Here is a 19,210-nt window from a genome sequence, read left to right as displayed (position 1 = left end):
AACTGACTGGTCTTATAAAGAACCAATATGAAAAGATACTTTTTAGTATACTTTTTAAAGCAGTTTGGTGAGGAACGGACAAACAATGCAAGTGTGTGCATGTGGATTTGTGTGTGTGTGTGTGTGTGTGTGTGTATGTGTGTGCGTGCATGTACATGTGTGTATGTGCCTATGTGTGGATATGTGTGCACATGCATGTTCATGTGCGAGTGTGTATATCCATGTGCATATGTGTGCATGTACATGTGTGTGTATGTGCATGCGTGTATGTGCACGAATGTTTGTGTGTGTGTACACATGTGCATGTATGTTTGTGCCTATGTGTGTGGATATGTGTGTGTGTGTGTGTGTGCATATGCGTGTGTGCCTGGAGGCTTTCTGGGGTTAGGGATCAGGCAGTACATCTCCAGGTTTTCTCTTCTCTACAGGATCCAGCTCAAGCCCTGGGGCACTGTGTGTAGATGGTCCACAGGTGCTTGCCGACCACTGACTTCTGGAATCTGGGGAGCAGAGCTTAGAGAGTCTCCGCCACAAACTGAGCCGGAGAGACAGGGAAATTAGACTCCCATGTGAGATCCCCATCAATTGTGAGGAGACAATTTCCATGGGAGGAGGCTGGAAATGAAACCCCAAACTGGGTATTCCACTGAGTTGAGGCCATGCAGAAGGTGGAACATTTCATCCTCCACAGAGAACAGATTCTTCTTTCAGAGGACAAGACAATAGCAGTAAAAGCAGCCCTGCAGGATGAAGCACATGGAGACTTCACAGAAAGGAATAGCTGGTTATATATATTTGGAAGGACCCAAACTGTTGTAAACCCCTTCACACCAGAGGACTTAATGCAGAACTTGGAAAGCATTCACTAAGACCAAGGGACTCTATTGGGAAATGGTTATTTGTGTAGCTTTAGACTGTGCGTTAAACAATTCAGTGGTCTGACTACAATTACCATTAAAGAGCAAAGGGACTTGATGGACAAATTCTAGTTTTCTGCTGGGACACAGTGGCTTTTCCTGTAACATTGTAGCCATTAGAAGGATCTGATAAAAGGCTGTTCTGGTGTAGAGACAGATCCTGAATGTTCTAAGGTGAGAAAGTGCTAGGCGATCCCAGAAGTCTACAATCCCAGGTTCCCCTTCCCACCCAAGAGTGTAATTTCTTTTCTCTTCTTTTCTTTCTTTTCTTTTCTTTTCTTTCTTTTTTTTTTTTTTTTTTTTTTTTGGAGCCAGGGACCGAACCCAGGGCCTTGCGCTTGCTAGGCAAGTGCTAAGAGAGTAATTTCATACCATCCTCTGAATTCTCTGCAGAGGCTGATGGATCCCTCTGTGCTCAATCTCACCTTGGGAAAAGTGGCCTTCAAGGACTCCCTGGAGGGCTGCAAGATAGAGGGATACAGTGCAATGTGTGCTCACAGGCTGACGCGTCCAGCTCCACCAAATAGACTCACAGCATGTGGCGGAAGCAGGGGCCCATCACTGGGTGCAGGGGAGAGGCTCCCAAGGCAGAGCATCTCTGTCTTAAATACACATGGAATTTCCTTAGCTCACCACACTGCACATTCTGGTGGAGTGGTGCTGGTCTGGGGATGGTGTTTTGAGTAGAGCATTGCTAGGAAGTAGTGATAAATTGATTACGTTGTCCTAACTGCCCTGAAAATCCTTGCGTTAATGACCTGTGACATTTAGTTTGCTTTTAGTTGCCTAAAATAGTAAAGCCATCAAGTCTGGATGAAGTGCGATTGGGATAACCCAAATCTCACCTGGAAGCATTCGGGGTGGGCAGCTCTAGGTTCCTTCTGCCTTTCTGTTCCAGTACCCTGGTGTGTTGGAGTTCATAGTCAGGCTTTACCTCCTGGTATTGTGTCTGAATTTTAGACAGGAGAAAAAGGGAAGAGCCAAGGTACGTGGCCTCTAAGGCTGTCTGATTTACAGCACTTTTCCACATACCAACATCTATGTACTGGTCCACTGGTCAGAGTTGGGTCAGAAGACTGATTTCAAGAAGGTAGTCATCAAGATAGCTCACTGGGTACAGGCACTTGCCACCAAGTCTGATGACCCAGGACCAAATATGGTGGAAGGGGAGAGCCTATTCCTGAAAAGCGTCTTGTAACCTCCCAAGGAGTATTTTGACACACATGCAAGCAAGCAAGCATGCACATACATATACAAACACACACAAGCATGAATGCACACATGCCCACATACACATACATGCAAATACAGACATATACACACACATGCATATTCACAGGCATGCACACACATGCACGTACACAGCATATAATACAAATATAAGGTAAGTGAGTTTGGTTAAATACTGTGGGAACTGTGATCCTGGGGAGGTGCCAGTTTCTTGGTCCTGGTGGGGACCATAGCCCTGCTTATGGGGCAGCCTGAGCTCAGGCACGAGCATGAGTCCTGAATGTTTGCCTCTGACCTCTGTGGAGCTGCCCCAAGCACTGCTTTCTCTGTGTGCAGCCTTCTTGGCTAGCACCTCTTCAGGCTTAGATTCCCTTCACCATTGGCCTCAGAAGATTCAGGCAACTCCAGCAGACACCCGCCTCACACCATTCTTCTCCTCGTGGGCGTATCCTGAGCCTCCTCAGCCTTTTTATCCAGGAGATTTTCAGGGCCACCTCATGTCAGCACATTGTCTACGCTGTCTTCTTGGCAGCAGCCTGCTCACTAAGACGATGCTGGCTTAGCTCTTTCCTGTGACCACCGATTATCCACTCCGTGTTCTGTGGTGTTCACGGTTAATCCTACCCTCCTCCCATTCCAGACCTGGTGGCAAGGCCCCTCACAGGCTTGCTTCACCTAGGACCTCCCTTTTTCTTTCCCCTCCCAGACTCTTGAATAAGTTTGGTATATGAATTTACAGTAACAGGTCACTAAGTGCCCAAAGTGCTCAGGTCCCTTTCTCTCCAGGAATTAGCAAAAACAGTCAGACTTAGCACAAAGCCCAAAGGCTTGCGTTCCTGTCCTACTTTACAGTACTTTGGGGAGTGGGCTACTGGCAAGTGGGCCACCACTCCGAATCTGTGTATTTGCTTCTGTTAGATAGAAACACTGAATCCTCAGCCACTCAGAAGGTTTTATGGAGGCCTGCATAGGATAAAATACATCAAAGGAAGCTGGGGATACATATAAAAAGTCAGCCTGCTAGAAAAAAAAGGAGGGTTTTCTTACCCCAGGTTAGACCTGCCTCTCAGTCGTGGAGGACTGAGGCACCCATCAGCCAGGCGAGCTGGGGGTTACGAACAGTAGAGACAAGTGCTCTCACAGCGGACCGCAGAGGACTTTCCTGAGGGGAGAGGGTGCTCTTCTTCTCTCATACCTCATCTATATCCCAGGGGCCTCTGTGCAGGCCCTTCATGAGGGTGGCAGACATCGGCCAGCCTGTGAGGAAGGGTTATGTAAATTAGCACATGGCCCTGAGGCATAGGCTCTGGAGTTGGGCTGTCCCTGTGGTTTGCAGTGTGAGGAGATTTATAGGCCTCTGGGCCTCTTTACTTTCACTCCCTGCCAAGAGCAGGATGGTCAGCCCGGGTTCCTTAAGGCTAGTTTCTCCTGCTCTGTGACATCCCTTAGCCCTGAAGCTATGACCTGGAGCTAGGTGTCACACCAGGAAAACCCTTCTATTGGCTCCTTTTCCTGCTGCTAGAAGCTCCCAGGACACCCATCCCCCTTCCCCTCGGGCCCTCTGCGTACTAGCTCCTGTTGCTTGTGATGCTGCTTTGGGGGGCCTGTGTGCCAAGGGCTCGGGCAAGATTTCTGTCCTGGAAGTGCTTTCCTTTGCATAGAACCAGCTGCTCCATTCACGATCACCCCACCTCCCATCTTCTACCGAGCAACCTCTCTCTTGGGTCAGAAAGTGGTAATGGACACAGGGAGACTCTGGGGAGGGAAGACATCTGCACAGAAGGCTTCTATTCTATTCGCACGGTACCAACAGCCAGTCACTGTAGGATTCAGACCTGGGGGATATTTTGCTCTCCTGAAAACAGAGGGAGCCACGTGAGCTACTTACTCATTCTCACTTCCTCGGTTCTTAGAAACCAGTGCAAAGCCAGTGCTCAGGGGCTGTGCTCCACTGTGCCTTCTGCCACCTTTGACTGCTCTTACCAGGATGCAGGGCTGGGGACTCTCAGTGGATGTACCTGATACAGTGTTAAGGACTGGGATGCAGTGATTGCTGGCGAGACGTACCAAGGTCCTGCCCTCCATAAACTCAGAGACATGCAGCAAATCCTCAGAGGCTGGCAGCCATGCCATGTAGACATGAGAGCTGCTGTGAGATGAGTGGGTGCCTCGGGTATCTAGAAGAGAGGAGGGGGGAAGGAGGAGAGAAGGAGAGGGGGAGAGAAAGGGGGAGAGGGATGGGGGGAAACAGGGGGAGGGGGAGAGAGGGGGAGGGCTCGGAGAAGGGGAGGGAGAAAGAAAGAAAGGGATTAATCTGATTGGATTAGGATGCCCTGGAGGAGGGACTTGATCGAGAAAGGGTCAGGCAGAGCAGCCTATAGGAAGCACCACTGGGAAGAGGGATGGGCGGGGCTGTGAAGCAAGAGACAGGACACGCAGTAAAATCCAGATTTTAGATAAAGAAGAAGTGCATTTTTTTTTTAAAAAAAGTAATAAGAGTATGCCCCAAATATTATACGGGTCACACTTATACTGCAGATGACTTAGGGCCTACCTAACCTTCAAATCTGACTGGGCATCCTGTTTTTACTTGTTAAGTCTGTGGGCCATAGGGAAAAATGCAGATCTGAACAACAACCCGGAGAGGTGGGGAGGGGCAGAGGGTGGCAGGAAGTGAAGCCAGGGAAGCCCTTTGAAGGGCGTACACTGATGTCCTAATACAGCTGGACTCCATCCTGCAGAATTTGGACGAAGAGTCTCTGAGGATTTAAATCATAGAGATAGTTGACTATTTTTATTGCTATTCTTTTTTTTTTAAAACAAATTTGTGTCTAAATTGTGCTACTTAACTCTGGTTTCTTCCTTTCTTATTATTATACTTACATCTTTTTTTTTAAAGTCCAGCTGCTACCTGCCTCCCTGTCCACCCCAGGACCGCTTCCATCCCATACCTCCTCCCCTGTCTCCATGAGGATGTCCCCACCTCCCCACCCTCACCCCACCAGACCTCCCTAGTCTCTGGGGCCTCAAGTCTTTTGAGGATTAGGTACCGCTTCTCTCTCGTTGAGGCCAGACCCAGCAGTCCCCTGCTGTATATGTGTTGGGGGGGGCACATATCAGCTGGTGTATGCTGCCTGGTTGGTGTCTTAGTGTCTGACCAGAGGGGTCCCGGGCTTCTGTCCATTGGTTGGGTGTAAGTATCTGCATCTGACCCTTGTAACTGTTTGTTGGGCCGTTTGGAGGACAGCCATGCTAGGCCCCTGTCTGTAAGCACACCGTAGCATCGGTAATATCGTCAGGCCTTGGAGCCTCCTCTTGAGATGGATCCCAATTTGGGCCTGTCATTGGACTTCATTTCTCTCATGTTCTTCTCCACTTTTGTGCCTGCAGTTTTTTCAGACAGGAATAATTCTGGGTCAACCTCCTCTTGATGCCCCGTCTTTCTTCTGGAGGTGGGCTCTACAAGTTCCTTTTCCCTACTGTAGGGCATTTCATCTAAGGTGAGATGACTCCCTTGGGGTCCTAAGAGTCTCTCACCTTCCAGGTCCCTGGTACATTCTAGAGTACCCCCAGCCGCCCTTCCCAAGGTCGCCTGTTTCCATTCTTTCTGCTGTCCCTCAGGAAACTCTGATTCTTTCTGAAAGATAGTACTTTAGTTCACAGTTCATATACTTGTGAACAAATCATAATATTCAGGAATGAATAAAGGTGTTTGGGTTCAGTCAGACAAAGACCCTTCTGGAGAGTGGGGAGGTTTATCTTTGCTCAGAGAGACAGGGATAGTGACCATAGCCCTCTAACCACAGATGAATGGCTAATGTTGTCTTCCCAAGACCACTACTGGGGTGAAGGTAGGAGAAGTAATTGCTGGGAGTGAATGTTCCCCTACAGGGAAGGAAGAACAATCTAGAGGACTGCATTGACAGGGTGGCTGTGTCCCAATGATGCATGACGGTCTGATAGCAGCAGTGAGATTTGCGGCTTCTCCAGCTAAGAACGTTGCTGTGCCAAGGATGTATATGTTGGGATGGCTTTTGGTCCGGACTCCTTCCTCTCTCTAATCACCCACCCACTGAAACCCTTCTGTGCAATAAGTCCCCTTCCTACCTTCTTGCCTTTGTTTGTGTGTGACCCCCAGAATTCCATCAGAATTGCTCGCTTGCACATCCATGGGAAGTTATTTACCTGAGCACTTACACATGGCTACACCACCTCTACTTTAGCAAACTTTAGCTGCCCATAGAGCCTCTGGGAGGAGACAGACATCACAGGCCTCTCCTCCATCGTGATGAAATGTTGATGGGCCCAGTCTTGGGCAGTTAAGCACAGCTGCAGTGGGTGAGCTCACCAGTGCAGTGGATATGCCATGTCCAAAGGATGCTGGTGTTCGTTTGTTTGATGTGTGTCTGTCTCCCTCGTCCTAGCTGCTTGGAAGCCAGTCTTCTAGCTGCCTTCGGAATAAGAGGTGGAACTCTCAGTTCCTCTGGCCAACATGTTTGCCTGGGTGCTGCCATGTTCCTGTCCTCACGATAATGGACTGAACCCCAAAACCTGTAAGCCAGCTCCAATTAAATGTCCTTAGAAGAGTTGCCCTGGTCATGGTGCCTGTTCACAGCAGGGAAACCCTAACTAATATATGACTATGGGGCAGGAGCTATGGCTCAGTGGTTAAGAGCACTGACTGCTCTTCCAGAGGTGCTGAGTTCTATTCCCAGCACCCACATGGTGTCTCACAACCACCTGTAATGGGATCCACTGCCCTCTCCTGGTGTCTGAAGAGAGTGACAGTGTATTCACATATATAAAACAAACAAAGATAACATCATAAAAAAAAAAAAAAAGACAAGACCATTTAGCAAAATAACAGTAGTAGGTTCCCTTTTAGGACCTTTGAGCTCTCCATCATGGCCCTTTCATAGGTTCACAGAACCAGGCCGGACTCTAAGGTTTTAAGATTATTTCCAGACTTTCTTATACCCAATGAGGGACAAGTCAATTGGTAAAGGAGTCAGGAGATTCAAAGTTACTCATTTGAAAGTGGACTAGAGAAGTCTGTCTCAGGACACAGTCCCATGTTTCATGATGTCTCACGCTAAGTACTATGTTGAGGCATTCCTACGTGACTGGAAGTGTACCTGGACCCCGACAATTCAATAAGGTTTTTTTTCTTCTTCTTCTTTTTTTTTTTTTTTTTTTTTTTTTTTTTTTTGTGGTGGGCAGGGTTTCACTGTATCGTCCTGGCTGGCCTCAGCTTACAGAGATCTGTCTGTCTTTGCCTTCTGAGTGCTGGCACCACTAGGCCAGGCCGAGTGTTCACATAGATGCTCTATAAACAGCAGAGCAGGTCACAAGCAGCAGAAGAAGCACGTGTAGCTCTGCATGGCAAACAGGCTCTATCCAGAAATGCAGAGTGTACTTCCAGGGATCTGGAAGCATGTTGCGGGCATGACTGAGGCCAGACAGGGGGCTTCCCAACTCTGAGGCTCATACCACCCTTTCTGTCTCATGTTAGAGCCACCACTACCTGGCTGTGGGCAGGAGCCCTCTGTCTTCAGCAGCTCTGCCAACCAGTGATCTGATCTCACTCCTGGAGAGAACGAAAGTTACTGGTGAAGCCGTAAGGGAACAGAAGAGGAGCCACGGCCTAGGGAGCTTCCTCCTCTCTCAGTTTTAAGTTCTCTGTGTGGAAAGAGGCTACCAGCAAGGCACTGGGAGGCTTCTCTGTGACCTCGATCTCCTGTCAACTTGGAGACTAGTGGATGTCCCCATAAGCTGATGTGAAGCAACAGAAAAGCTCTTTCCAATTTTCATGTACAGGCACCTCGCCGTGCGAGAAACCCAGAGCTTTCCCAAGGTGAGAAAGGAAAGGCAGGGGACAGAGCTCCATTTTATCCCTGCTCGCTTAAACTAGTAGGACAGCGAGAGGCCATGGCCTTCTTCTGGTTCTCAGTTCTCAAACTCAGAAACCAAGGTTCTGGGAGCGGTGCTAGGACAATAGCATTTTAAGCGTCCTTTGTTCTCGAATCTTCTCTTGTGTATGCACTATCAGAGGAAGGGAGATTAGATTTTCAAGTGTGAGATGGGCTGATGTGAAAACTGGGGAGTAGTCGCCGACTGCCTTGGCTGACGCTGTCCTGGAGTGTGTCCTATAGGGACGTTTTTCAACTCAGGGACATCTATTAGTGGGATCAACGCTCAGAGGTTTCCCTTCCCTGCTTATCCATCCTTCGAAGGATTCAGAAATATCCAACTACTGACACTGCCTATCCAACTAGATAGCTGTGCCCGTGGCTTAGCCCCAGAGGGCAAAGCAGAGTGGTGAACACAAGTGGGACATCTAAGTTAACAAGATGTAGTCTAGTTCTTCTTGTGAATGGCTGTATGACAACCTCTAAAGTCACCAGAGGTGGGGGGGTCACCTGCACCTGTCCCCAGCATTGTAGCAGAGGGTAGACCCAAATCCTTCTGCTCTTTGGGAGAATTGTACACAGGTGGGTGAGGGGCGGGTGGGTTAAACCTTGAGGCTGGGTTAAAGCAGAGGGCAAAGGTTGTTTGTCTACCAACACTCACCTTTCCGATGAATAAGCCAGACAGACATTTGAGCCCGGAAAGAGGATCTGGTCTGGGGAGAGAACAAGGACCCTCTGGCAGGCAAGCAGTTTCAGCCCTGACTTGAGACCCAGTTGCCTGGTCTCCTGCCCTCTATGCTCCCTGAAGAATGTGGTTCCTTAGCTTCCCAGGGAGGAGAGCACTGCAGACTGTTTTCTGGATTAACCCCTGGCCATCCACAGCCTTGCTCTGCATGACTTTATCCAAACCTGCTTGTTTGGCTCTGGGCGTCTTTCATTGGGCTAGGAAGTCCATGTTGGCCACCTGCTGCAGCTGCTTTCCTGCAGTGGAGTCCCAACATCAGTGTGTACGATCCTTTAAGAAGACATCCCTACCTCTTTGCACTCTCTGGAGCTTTAACTTGGAACGGAGAAATTGCATCTACAGAGTTGAAAGCAAGGGTCCCCAGGGCTTTAAAAACAAGCTGTCTGGGCCAGCAGCATCGTCCCACTGGGTTGGGCCTTGCAACTCGGAGTGGCAGCCCATTTGCCACCCAGTATGGCAGCACAGTGCATCCTCCGTTACCCCTCCACCCACCCTGAAGGACACAGAATGTATGAAGATCCAGAGAACTTCACGGACTGCTTGTGCGGTCTCTATTCTTGATCCCACCCCTAGCTCTCTGATTTTAAGGGGAGTATTTGGAACAGTCAAGCAATTCCCAGGAAGTGAGTAGTGTGTGTGTGTGTGTGTGTGTGTGTGTGTGTGTGTGTGTGTGTGTGTGGCGGGGAGCTAGAGGAAGACTCAGCTATTCTTGCTTGCCTTGCTTCTGCCTCATGGGGGGGGGGGCGGCGACACACCTTTGGTTTTGACCTCTGAATTAGCATGTGTATCTGACTGATAGAGTTGGTGTCCACCCAGTCATGCTGGTATTTTTAGTGCTTTGGCTTTCTAATCCACAAACATGTCGGGCTGTGTGTATGTTTGCGAACAGAGGTGTTGTCTGCAGAGCTGGGACTCGGATAGGGTCTTTAAAACATCGTTTAAAAATATAAAGTGTCCTCGGGAGCTAACACCTACGTGACCAGTGTTTTCCTCCGCAGCGAGCCCCTTTCCCGTTCTGCCTTCGGTCACCTGGAAAGATGTTGCATTTTTGAACCCAGCCAGAAACACCACCTTCTCTTAGTCTTTGCAAAAGCCCAGACTCGTGGGGGAATTTAAAAAGAGCTTCCGAAGTTCAGTTCGCCCATCCGAGCAGCTGGGAAGCAGCCTGCCTCTGACTTAAGATTAAAACCGTGGAGCGAAGGGCTGCTGGTCTGTTGCGTTGTTCCTTGGAACTAGGAAAGCGAGTAGAAAAGTCTTCACAACTGCATCGATTTGCAAGTCTTATGAAGAGTCTTTTTTTTTTTCTTCTTTAAACAAACCGACTCGCTTTAATTACAGCGTCCAACACCGTCTCCACCCACCCCACACTTCTAACTACTCTCTTCCCTTTGTATTTGCCTCCTTCGAAGTACTTGCTTAGTTTTGGGTTTTGCTTTTTTAAGGGGTGTTGACCTGGGTCTAGTTCTAGTAAACCGATCCCTCTGGCCGGCGCGGCGATTGGTTAACTGAGCGGCTGACTGACGCGGTGTGGAGAGCGGCTCCCGGCAGCGCGGAGCTGATTGGCTGCGCGCGGGAGATCCAGGGCTCGGCCACCCGCACACCGCGCACTCGAGCTGCAGCGCCGCAAGTAGGTGCAGCAGCCCGCAGCTCGCCGCGCCTCTGCGAGCCGGGACGGCACTCGGCCCCGCGCGCTCCCCGCCTCGCGCCAGCCCCGCCGCCGGGACCTGCGGCAGCCGAAGACCCCATCGATCAGAGACTCGGGGAGCAGCGCGCGGCCCCGAGCCGGACGGGGCCGGGCACTGCGCCTTTGTCCCCGGAGGCTCCGGGAAGTTTGCAGCGGGACGCGCGCGTGAAAGCAGCGTGGGCAGCCCCGACGTCGCCGAGCAGCATGGGCGTCGGGCGCAACGCGCGGGGTCGCGGCGGGGCCGCCTCCGGCGTGCTGCTGGCGTTGGCCGCCGCGCTGCTGGCCGCGGGTTCGGCCAGCGAGTACGACTACGTGAGCTTCCAGTCGGATATCGGCTCCTATCAGAGCGGGCGCTTCTACACCAAGCCCCCGCAGTGCGTGGACATCCCGGTGGACCTGCGGCTGTGCCACAACGTGGGCTACAAGAAGATGGTGCTGCCCAACCTGCTGGAGCACGAGACCATGGCAGAGGTGAAGCAGCAGGCCAGCAGCTGGGTGCCGCTGCTCAACAAGAACTGCCACATGGGCACCCAGGTCTTCCTCTGCTCGCTCTTCGCGCCCGTCTGTCTGGACCGGCCTATCTACCCGTGTCGCTGGCTCTGCGAGGCTGTTCGCGACTCGTGCGAGCCGGTCATGCAGTTCTTCGGCTTCTACTGGCCCGAGATGCTCAAATGTGACAAGTTCCCCGAGGGCGACGTCTGCATCGCCATGACCCCGCCCAATGCCACCGAAGCCTCGAAGCCCCAAGGTAAGGGTATGCCTTCCCACGCCCGTGAATCCCCGCGCCTAACCGCACTGGCCCCGGGCTGTAGAGGGGAAAGACCGGGCGCCGCGCACCGCAATCCGCAAGGTGTGCAGACCGGATCCCGAAAGCTTCTGGGAGGCCCAGACGCCGCTTGGCGCTTCTCCCGCCCCAGGTACTCCGTGATTCCTGGGGAGCCCCGGCCCGGGAAAGACGTGGAGCTGCCCTTCTTAAGCTCCAGTCTGGCGTTTTCCGTACCTGAAACAAAGCAAAGCCTAGGTTTTGAATAAAAGGAGGACGTCCATCTCTTCAGGGAGAGCGCGGCGTCCTCATCCAAAGCTGTTAACATCCGAGACAGACACAGTTCCCTTGGAAAACTACTCACTCAAACTACAAAAAACAAACAAACAAAAACAAAACAATCCCCAAACCTCAGACCGAGGGATTTATTTTCATGAGTTGGTAAACTTTTTTTTCCCTAAAAACAAAACAATCAACAAGAAGTCTCTCTGCTTAGCTTATCTTCCAGTCGTGTTGCAGAACTGGCTGAGGAAAGTCGTTTTAGAAAGCGCAACTTCTGTTTCTTCGCCTCCAAATTCAGGCAGCAACCTTGAGTTTAGCAAACCTCGGGGGGTTGCAAAAACCTCTCGTGCACCAGCCTTGCATACCCCCTGCCTCTCTCCTTCACACAAATCCTTAGGTAATTAGAAAGATAAAAATGTAATTAGCTCATTGTTTATCTCTTCCTGGGGGGGGGGGCGGTGAGGACCTGTAAATCGGGCGCTGCAAATACTGAACCCCGGGGGACCAGAATTTCTCTTGGGAAGCCCGTATTTAAAGGGAAATTTTTGCGTGAAAAGGAAAAAGAAAATCTGAAGACTCAAAACAAAACCAGAAACACACACAGAACCCATAGCTGCACACAGTATCCTGGTGGTATGAACCCTTACTGGGTTCATTCCTGTGGGGCGAGCCTCAGGAGTATGTAGCAGATGTTCTCGTACAGTGGTCCTTGTCTCAGAAGCTGGCACTGCCCCCCGCCCCCCGGCCGTTTCTGCAGAGGAGACTTGAGCTTATTTTGAAGTGTTGAGTGTCTTGGCTTTCTGAAGCAGGGTGTACAGCCCAGGCTGGTCTTGAACACAAATTCCTCCTGTTTTACTCTCCTCAGTTCTAGAATTACAGGCATGCACTCACTGCCAAGTGCCTCTTGTTGGTGCCTCATTTAGCTGCCTCAGAGTGAGGACTTGGGGTAGACATGAGGAAAGTTTGAAGGCTCCTATTCATTCTAGGGAGGAAGGTAGGTCCAAAGTGATTGCCCTTGTCTGGCGTGGGCCCCAGTCTGTAAGGTAAATGGTAGCCCTGGGCACCCCTGTCCTCAGGGCTGGTATGTGTAGCCATTTGAGGTGGCTCACTGGGGGTCGAGCATTTCCCTAGACCAGAGCCCTGTTCCTTCTATCCCCATAGAGCTCCCCCACACCCCAGCACCCTACAGACCACAGTTTCCTTTCTAGCGCCTGCCTGCCAGGAGAGCCTGAGGTCAACTTTGCTTGAATTCTGTCCATTCCCCATGGCCACTGATTGATTGCCCTTGCTGGGGCTGCTGGTGGGTTTAAAGTGGAAGCCTGTGAGAAACAGCTTTCTGTAAAGGGTCTGATGTGTAAAGGGCAAGAAGAGAGGACCAGACGGGGGTGGTGCTGTTTCTGAGTCCAGTCAAACATGTACCCCTCCAAGAGACAGGCAGGGCAAGGGCACACTCGCCCTTACCCACTTATGGATGGGTAACTCTCATGGTTCCATGTCTCTGGTTCCTCCTTGCAGATGGAGGAATTCTTCGCTGAATCAAGGTGTGTGTGTGCGCGCGTGTGCTCGTGTGTGTGTACATGTGTGTGTGCACATGTGTGTGTGTGTGCATGTGTGTGCGCGTGTGTGTTGTCTGGTAGGAGTGTGGCTGGGCTGACTTTCTCTTAACTGAGTTTTGATTTTTGTGAAAGGCACCAGCATCTCTGGAGAGACAGCATTAGGAGGGTGTCCCACACGATGGACACCCACTTTGTCCGTCCGTCCGTCTGTCCGTCTGTCTGCCTGAGTGTTAAGCTGGCTAGGGGAAAGGTTAAGACAGATTACACTACTGGTCCTCAGAACCTTAGGCTGGTGGCTGTGGAACAAGCCCTGGGACTTAGGGTGCCTTGCTCTGTTTGCCTACCCTGTATTCCTAACACGGAAACCTAACATTTCAACACAGCACTTCACCTCTGAAGATGATTGCACACAGGGTTTGGGAGTGTTGGGAAGCCCCTTGGTATTCAAGGTAAGCCTGATCGTGAGACATGAGCCAAAGGGCCCAAGACTTTGTTTTTTTCCCTGTTTCAAACAGTGGTTGCTCATGGTACCTTAGCTTCTGTCAGGAAAAGCAATTATGTTGTCTATCCCAGGAAACTGACTTCTAAGACCTGGGCGTACATTACACTAATTTAATAAATTGTCATTCTCCCTCCCTGCCAGGTTTCACTGAGTTGTGAGACTGAGCTTGTCTTGTGAAGTCGGGATGTTTAGGGCAATGTTGTGCATTAAATCAGCCAGGTTCAGTCACAGACTGGAGAGGCCCGGGCAGCCCTCACTTCTCCCTGACTCCTGTTATGGTACTTCCTCCTGTCTCCTTAGTGAGCTAACAGCCCAGGGAAAATCAATCTTCCTGCCTCTGCCTCTCCCTTCCCCCACCTCTCTTCCAGCTCTCTCCTGCCACTCTCTCTTCTCCATGTACGCATTGATTTCACAAAGTAATCTTGGTCCTGACTCCAGTGTTGGCCCTTCCCCTCCGCTTCCTCATAACCGTTAAGGAAGGTACAAAGCCTTTTAGTCTTTCATTCATTTACTGCACACTTGACTGCCATGATTCGGTTTACCTGCCTCAGGGCAGTCTGTTGCTCCTGTGAGGCAGCCTTGCAGGGCCCCAAAGGCACACGAGGGACAGAGATTAATATTGCGTTACACCTCTCTCTCTCTCTCTCTCTCTCTCTCTCTCTCTCTCTCTCTCTCTCTCTCTCGATCTGCTCAAACTCTTCACTGGAAGTACTGAGAGGAGGGAAACCATGTAGAGAACGCACAATGATCCGCCCCTCCCCCTGCATACACTCCCCCACGCCCCCAAGAAGCCACGGAGAACGCTTGCAGGCTGGGCTCAATCCACAGACTGAAACTCTTGTCCTGTTGGAATGCAGAGGCTGGAAATGCCAGTAGAGTTTTGGGGTGTATGAAGGAGACCTATGATGCCTTGTTCAACATTTTATACCCTGAACTTTGCAATGTGAATAACTTCTACTTTGGAAAAAAAAAAAAAAAGGCAGCCACAAAAACAGAGAGGAAACCCAAACACACAGTTCATTTTCCTGTTGTGGGTCACATGGTTCTGTCTACAACTTCCTTTCCTTTTTCTTTCTTTACATGGAAGGCAGACACCATGATGGAGATTTCTGGGGAAGAGGTTTTTTGTTTGTTGTGTTGTGTTTTGTTTTGTTTGTTTGTGTTTGTTCAGAAACGTTACTTCCAGAACCCAATCACAAGCTCTGGGAGAGAAGCAGGCATATTCCCAACATCTGTCCCAAAGAGGCTTCCTTAGCTTTTGCTTGCACTGTGCTTCCTCTGCTCCTAAAATTTGAAAGGCAGCTGCCAGAGTGTGTGGTACATGTGGGAGAGAAACTGGTGTATACAGACTGAAGACTTGTTCTCAGCCATCAGTAAGCTGTAGGTTGTTTGATAGACAATGATCAATGAAGAGGAGTCCAACCCTTGGAGGAGTCTCCTATAAACACAGCATCTCTGCCCTTCCAAAGAAGCCTCTGAAGCCCCTTCCTACTGGGGTCTAACAGCCCCCCAGAGGCTTGCCTCACTCACTCGCACGCACGCACACATGCACGCACACACACTCTCTTCAAAGCACTTCTTGAAAGATCATCCAAAGGGTTTCCTCCCTGGCCCTCTCTGTCCTCCATTTGGTGGCTCTTGGTGGCTCTTGCTAGCTCTTCCCCTCCCCTCCCCCACCCCACAGTCTGCTGTTTTTGGAGTCCCGATGGCACTTCAGGACCCTGGGCTTGAGTAATTGAGTATTACTGTTCTCTTGGTCCTAGAGACCTGGTCAAATTGATGGGGTGTCATGTTCAGAGTCTGCAGATAGGGAGGAGCTGGAATCAGAGGGGGCTAGATAAAGGGGAAGAAGAACTAGGAATAATTCATGAGATCTGTTTTGACTTATAAGCCAGCTTTTCTTTTCTTCCCCCTCTCCCTCCCTCCCTCCCTCCTTTCCTTCCTTCCTTCCTTCCTTCCTTCCTTCCTTCCTCTTCTTCCTCCTCTTCCTCTTCTCCCTCTTTCGATGAAAATGTTCATCTGCTTATGTGTTTGGTTCTGAGCTCAGGAGCCCTTCACTGTCACTTACAGGAAGCCTTTCAGGGTCCCCAGAAGACCTCTAGCTCTTGTTAGCCTGGCTCCTGCCTGGTCTGTGGTCTAAGGGTCCCTATCGCCATGACTTACAGCATCTGTTTCTGCTTGTTTTCCCTTGCTAGGTACAACAGTGTGTCCTCCGTGTGACAACGAGTTGAAATCGGAGGCCATCATCGAACATCTCTGTGCAAGCGAGTTTGGTAAGACATGTGGGGCTTTGGAATCCCCACCTTTCCCTGTCCTGTGTCCCCTCCCCCCGAAACCCCCACCCCTGGGGACATGAGCTCATGGGAACATCGTTTGAGCTTTACATCTTCTGCCTCCGCCCTCTCATTTTCATCCCTAGGCAAAAGGAAGTCTGTCTAGGCAGAGTGAGCATGGATCATCTTTTGTCCATGGCTGTCCTGGAACTCACTCTGTAGACCAGGCTGACCTCACACTTAGAGATCCTCCTGCCTCTGCCTCCCAAGTGCTGGGATCAAAGGAGTGCGCCCCGGTGCCAAGGTTGGACCAACTTTTCTCAAAGTTAGACTGCTTGTGCCTCTATGTTTCAGATTTTGGGGAACCTCCTTTAATGGCAGAAGGATGCAGACTTAGGGACAGGGATGGAGCCAGGAGCTGAGGTGCTAGACTAAAGTTCTTTCTCTTCACCTGGTCCAGAACTTGGCTCTTTCTCTGCAGTTTGGTTTTTATATCCACCCCTAGGTGTCAGCACTACTCTACCCCGGACTGAAATGGCCCTGGTAGGTGGGGTGCCTCCCCAGGTTGGGGAGATTTCTGCCTTAGGATTCACCTGAGGCCCTAGTCAGAGTCTTCCAGGCCAAGAACACTGGTGATGTCACAGGCGTGTGATTTCTGTCCCTACTTCCCAAGTTTCTCTGAGAGAGAATTCTGAATCAGCACCCGCAGCTGCCAGAGCAGGGCTAGCCTGGGCTAGGGAGCAAATCCAGGACCCTTCTAGGATGGCCGCTCTGGCCAACAGGAAAACCCAGTGACTTCTGAACCTCTGAGAACAGACATATGAGTGGTGTCCTTTTGGATCCTGCTCTCTCCCTCTCTTGGGTCTCCTCTGCTGGACATAGAGCATCAGGCAGGGCCAGGACCATTTTGGTGAAGGACAGATTTGGGCTGATGCAGTTCTAGGGTGATGTCTCCCAACTTAGGAGAGAAGGCATAAGGTAGGTAACGAGAGTCTTCGGGTCTGTTCAGAGCCACTGTGTTTTCATGAAGGTGACATGGGCCCGTCTGGTATGGTAGAGCGCTGTGCTCCGGTGTGCCCCACATGTGTGTGTGAGCACTCACAAGCCCGGGGAGTTTGCACATCGGAGTGTGCACAGTCTCCGATCTGTTCCAGCCCTTTGCCACAGAGACCTTCGTAGAAGCTGATGTTTATTTAGTTTTTAACCGTGTGCGTTTGCTTGCACACAAGGAGGTCAGAGAACAGCTTGAAAGAGTTGACTCTCTCTCCCGCCATTCATGTGGGTGCAGGGGACGAATGAACTCGGGCTGTCAGGCTAGGTGACAGGCGCCATTTCCACGTGCTGAGCCCGTTGTCCGCACGTTCTTTTTTTTTTTTTTTTCTTTTTTCTTTTCTTCGGAGCTGGGGACCTGGGGACCGAACCCAGGGCCTTGCGCTTGCTAGGCAAGCGCTCTACCACTGAGCTAAATCCCCAACCCCTGCCCGCACGTTCTTAATAAGTTGTATTTACCTCTGACGGCTTTAAACTTTGCTATCGAGCCTTTGCGTCCGTCCCATTTGTGACAGAGAGGACAACAGTATGCGTCAGAAGAACGCACAGTTTCTGCTACATTCTGCTGCTTGTATGAGTCGCACCCCTTTTTTCTTATGGTCTCTTAAAAATTTTTAAGAGTTTTTTTTTTTTAAACAGTTCTGGATGTAGCGCAGGATGGCCTTTCACCGGTTATGTAGCACAGGCTAGTTTCTACTTCCCTGTGTTGAGATTATAGGTACAGGCTACCATACCATACACCACGAGTTTTATTTTGAGTTCATTAAAAAAATGTTAGCAAGAAACTGAGTATGGTGGTGCATACTTATAACCACAGCACTTGGGTGGGGGGAGGCGGGAGAGTCTTGAGTTCAAGACCAGTCTGTGCTACATAGTGAGGTCCTATATCATCAACAAGCAAGTTACAAATGGCACGTGCAGTGTGATACACACAATGTCAGATGACCCTTCTACTCCTGTCTTGTCGTTGTTAAGGTGCCCCAAACTGGGCTTGGACTGGTGGATCTCCCTCAAACAGTGTGTGGGTACACAGCCCCATATTGCTCCCAGCTTTTTAATCCACAAAGATAGTCCTTCCCAGAGATAAACCTGGAAGGAAGGGAACTGAGAGAGCGACTAGAATCTCAGAACAAGCCTGACAGGAAGCCTTTTGTTCCGTGGGGAGGGCTGGGAGAATCCCAAAGGCTCCCCAGGAGGCCTAAAGAAGAGGTTGTTCTTCCCAACTCATCCATCTTGGAGATGGCGAACCCTAGTGTTCATGTTTACCGGTCCCCCTGACATCGTAAGAGTCTGGGGGAACAATTTCAGATGGAGCCTAGAGAGTAATGCTCTGCCGGATGCTGCGTGTTTGTGGGATTTTATCAGGTTCAGGGATGTGTGTTGGAAAGCCCTAGAACTGAAGGAATGGAAGTGATTGGCCAGGACTGACTTCTTACTAAGGAAGCTCTCAAGCCAGGGTGAGTGTGTCCGAGTCTATCTGCTCTTATCACGTTTACTTAATATTTATTGAGCACAATGAATTATACTAGACATCGTTCCAAATATACCTACCTGGAATAAAATAAAATTTAACTTTAGATTTTAAAATCCCGACTGGACACCAATCGATGACTTTCTAGAGAGTAGTGACTTTCCTTTACAGAAGAGTTTATAGGAATTAAAAGGCCAAAGCCAGGGCAGCATTGTTAAGAAAGTGGCTGTAGGTCCAGAATCTTTGTCTGGAACTTATCAACCCCAAATTGTCATTAATTCTCCCCCAAATCTCTCACTCCTGTCCCCTAATTCTGTCCCCTGCGGGTTTCGTGGCAGCTAACGTAGATACATTTGGAGGTCAAGGACTAAAGAGGCAAGCCTTTGGGAGAACCTGCCATTCAAATGTTGGCGTTCTAACAAATGCAGAAGTCCAGAGGATATGCCTTAACTTACCTTTGCCTGTCACTCCCCCACCGCAGTAGGATCCTGCCAAGCCAATAGCCCCCAGGGCGGTGCTAACTTAAAGAAGTGCCTCTTATCAATAGCCAGTCGGGCTCAGTGGTCCAGAGTGATGGGCCCTTTAAGATCGCTGTCCTGTAACCCCTGGAACCCTAAAAGTATTCTCTTCTTAGGTTCATGATGTCCTCTGAGACCTTGCATACGGTTCATTTTATGACATCCTAGTGGTGATACAGAAGGAGCTAGCTGCCTTCCTCCCTTGGAGTATTCTGACTCACCGAGGGGCCTCCTCCTCTCCTGTAAGATTGAGAACAGTACTGTGACTGTGACACACAGGTGCCCGCGAGGTGTGGTGAAGACTGGGCAT

The 19,210-nt window shown here is 50.3% G+C and overlaps 1 protein-coding gene across 1 annotated transcript in view; it reads left to right on the top strand.

Moving 5' to 3' along the window:
* Positions 1-10,414: 10,414 nt before the first annotated feature.
* The window catches only part of Sfrp1 (secreted frizzled-related protein 1), a 38,412-nt gene continuing 29,616 nt past the window's right edge, over positions 10,415-19,210 (top strand). The window contains exons 1-2 of the mRNA NM_001276712.2: positions 10,415-11,233; positions 15,784-15,861. Of these exons, the coding sequence (NP_001263641.2) occupies positions 10,690-11,233; positions 15,784-15,861 (622 nt within the window). The 5' untranslated portion in view covers positions 10,415-10,689. The remainder of the gene's footprint in view (positions 11,234-15,783; positions 15,862-19,210) is intronic.

This window comes from Rattus norvegicus, chromosome 16, assembly GCF_036323735.1.
Source record: "Rattus norvegicus strain BN/NHsdMcwi chromosome 16, GRCr8, whole genome shotgun sequence".
Taxonomy (NCBI): domain Eukaryota; kingdom Metazoa; phylum Chordata; class Mammalia; order Rodentia; family Muridae; genus Rattus; species Rattus norvegicus.
Note: the sequence above shows the minus strand (reverse complement) of the source record. Positions and strands in the feature narration are given on the sequence as shown.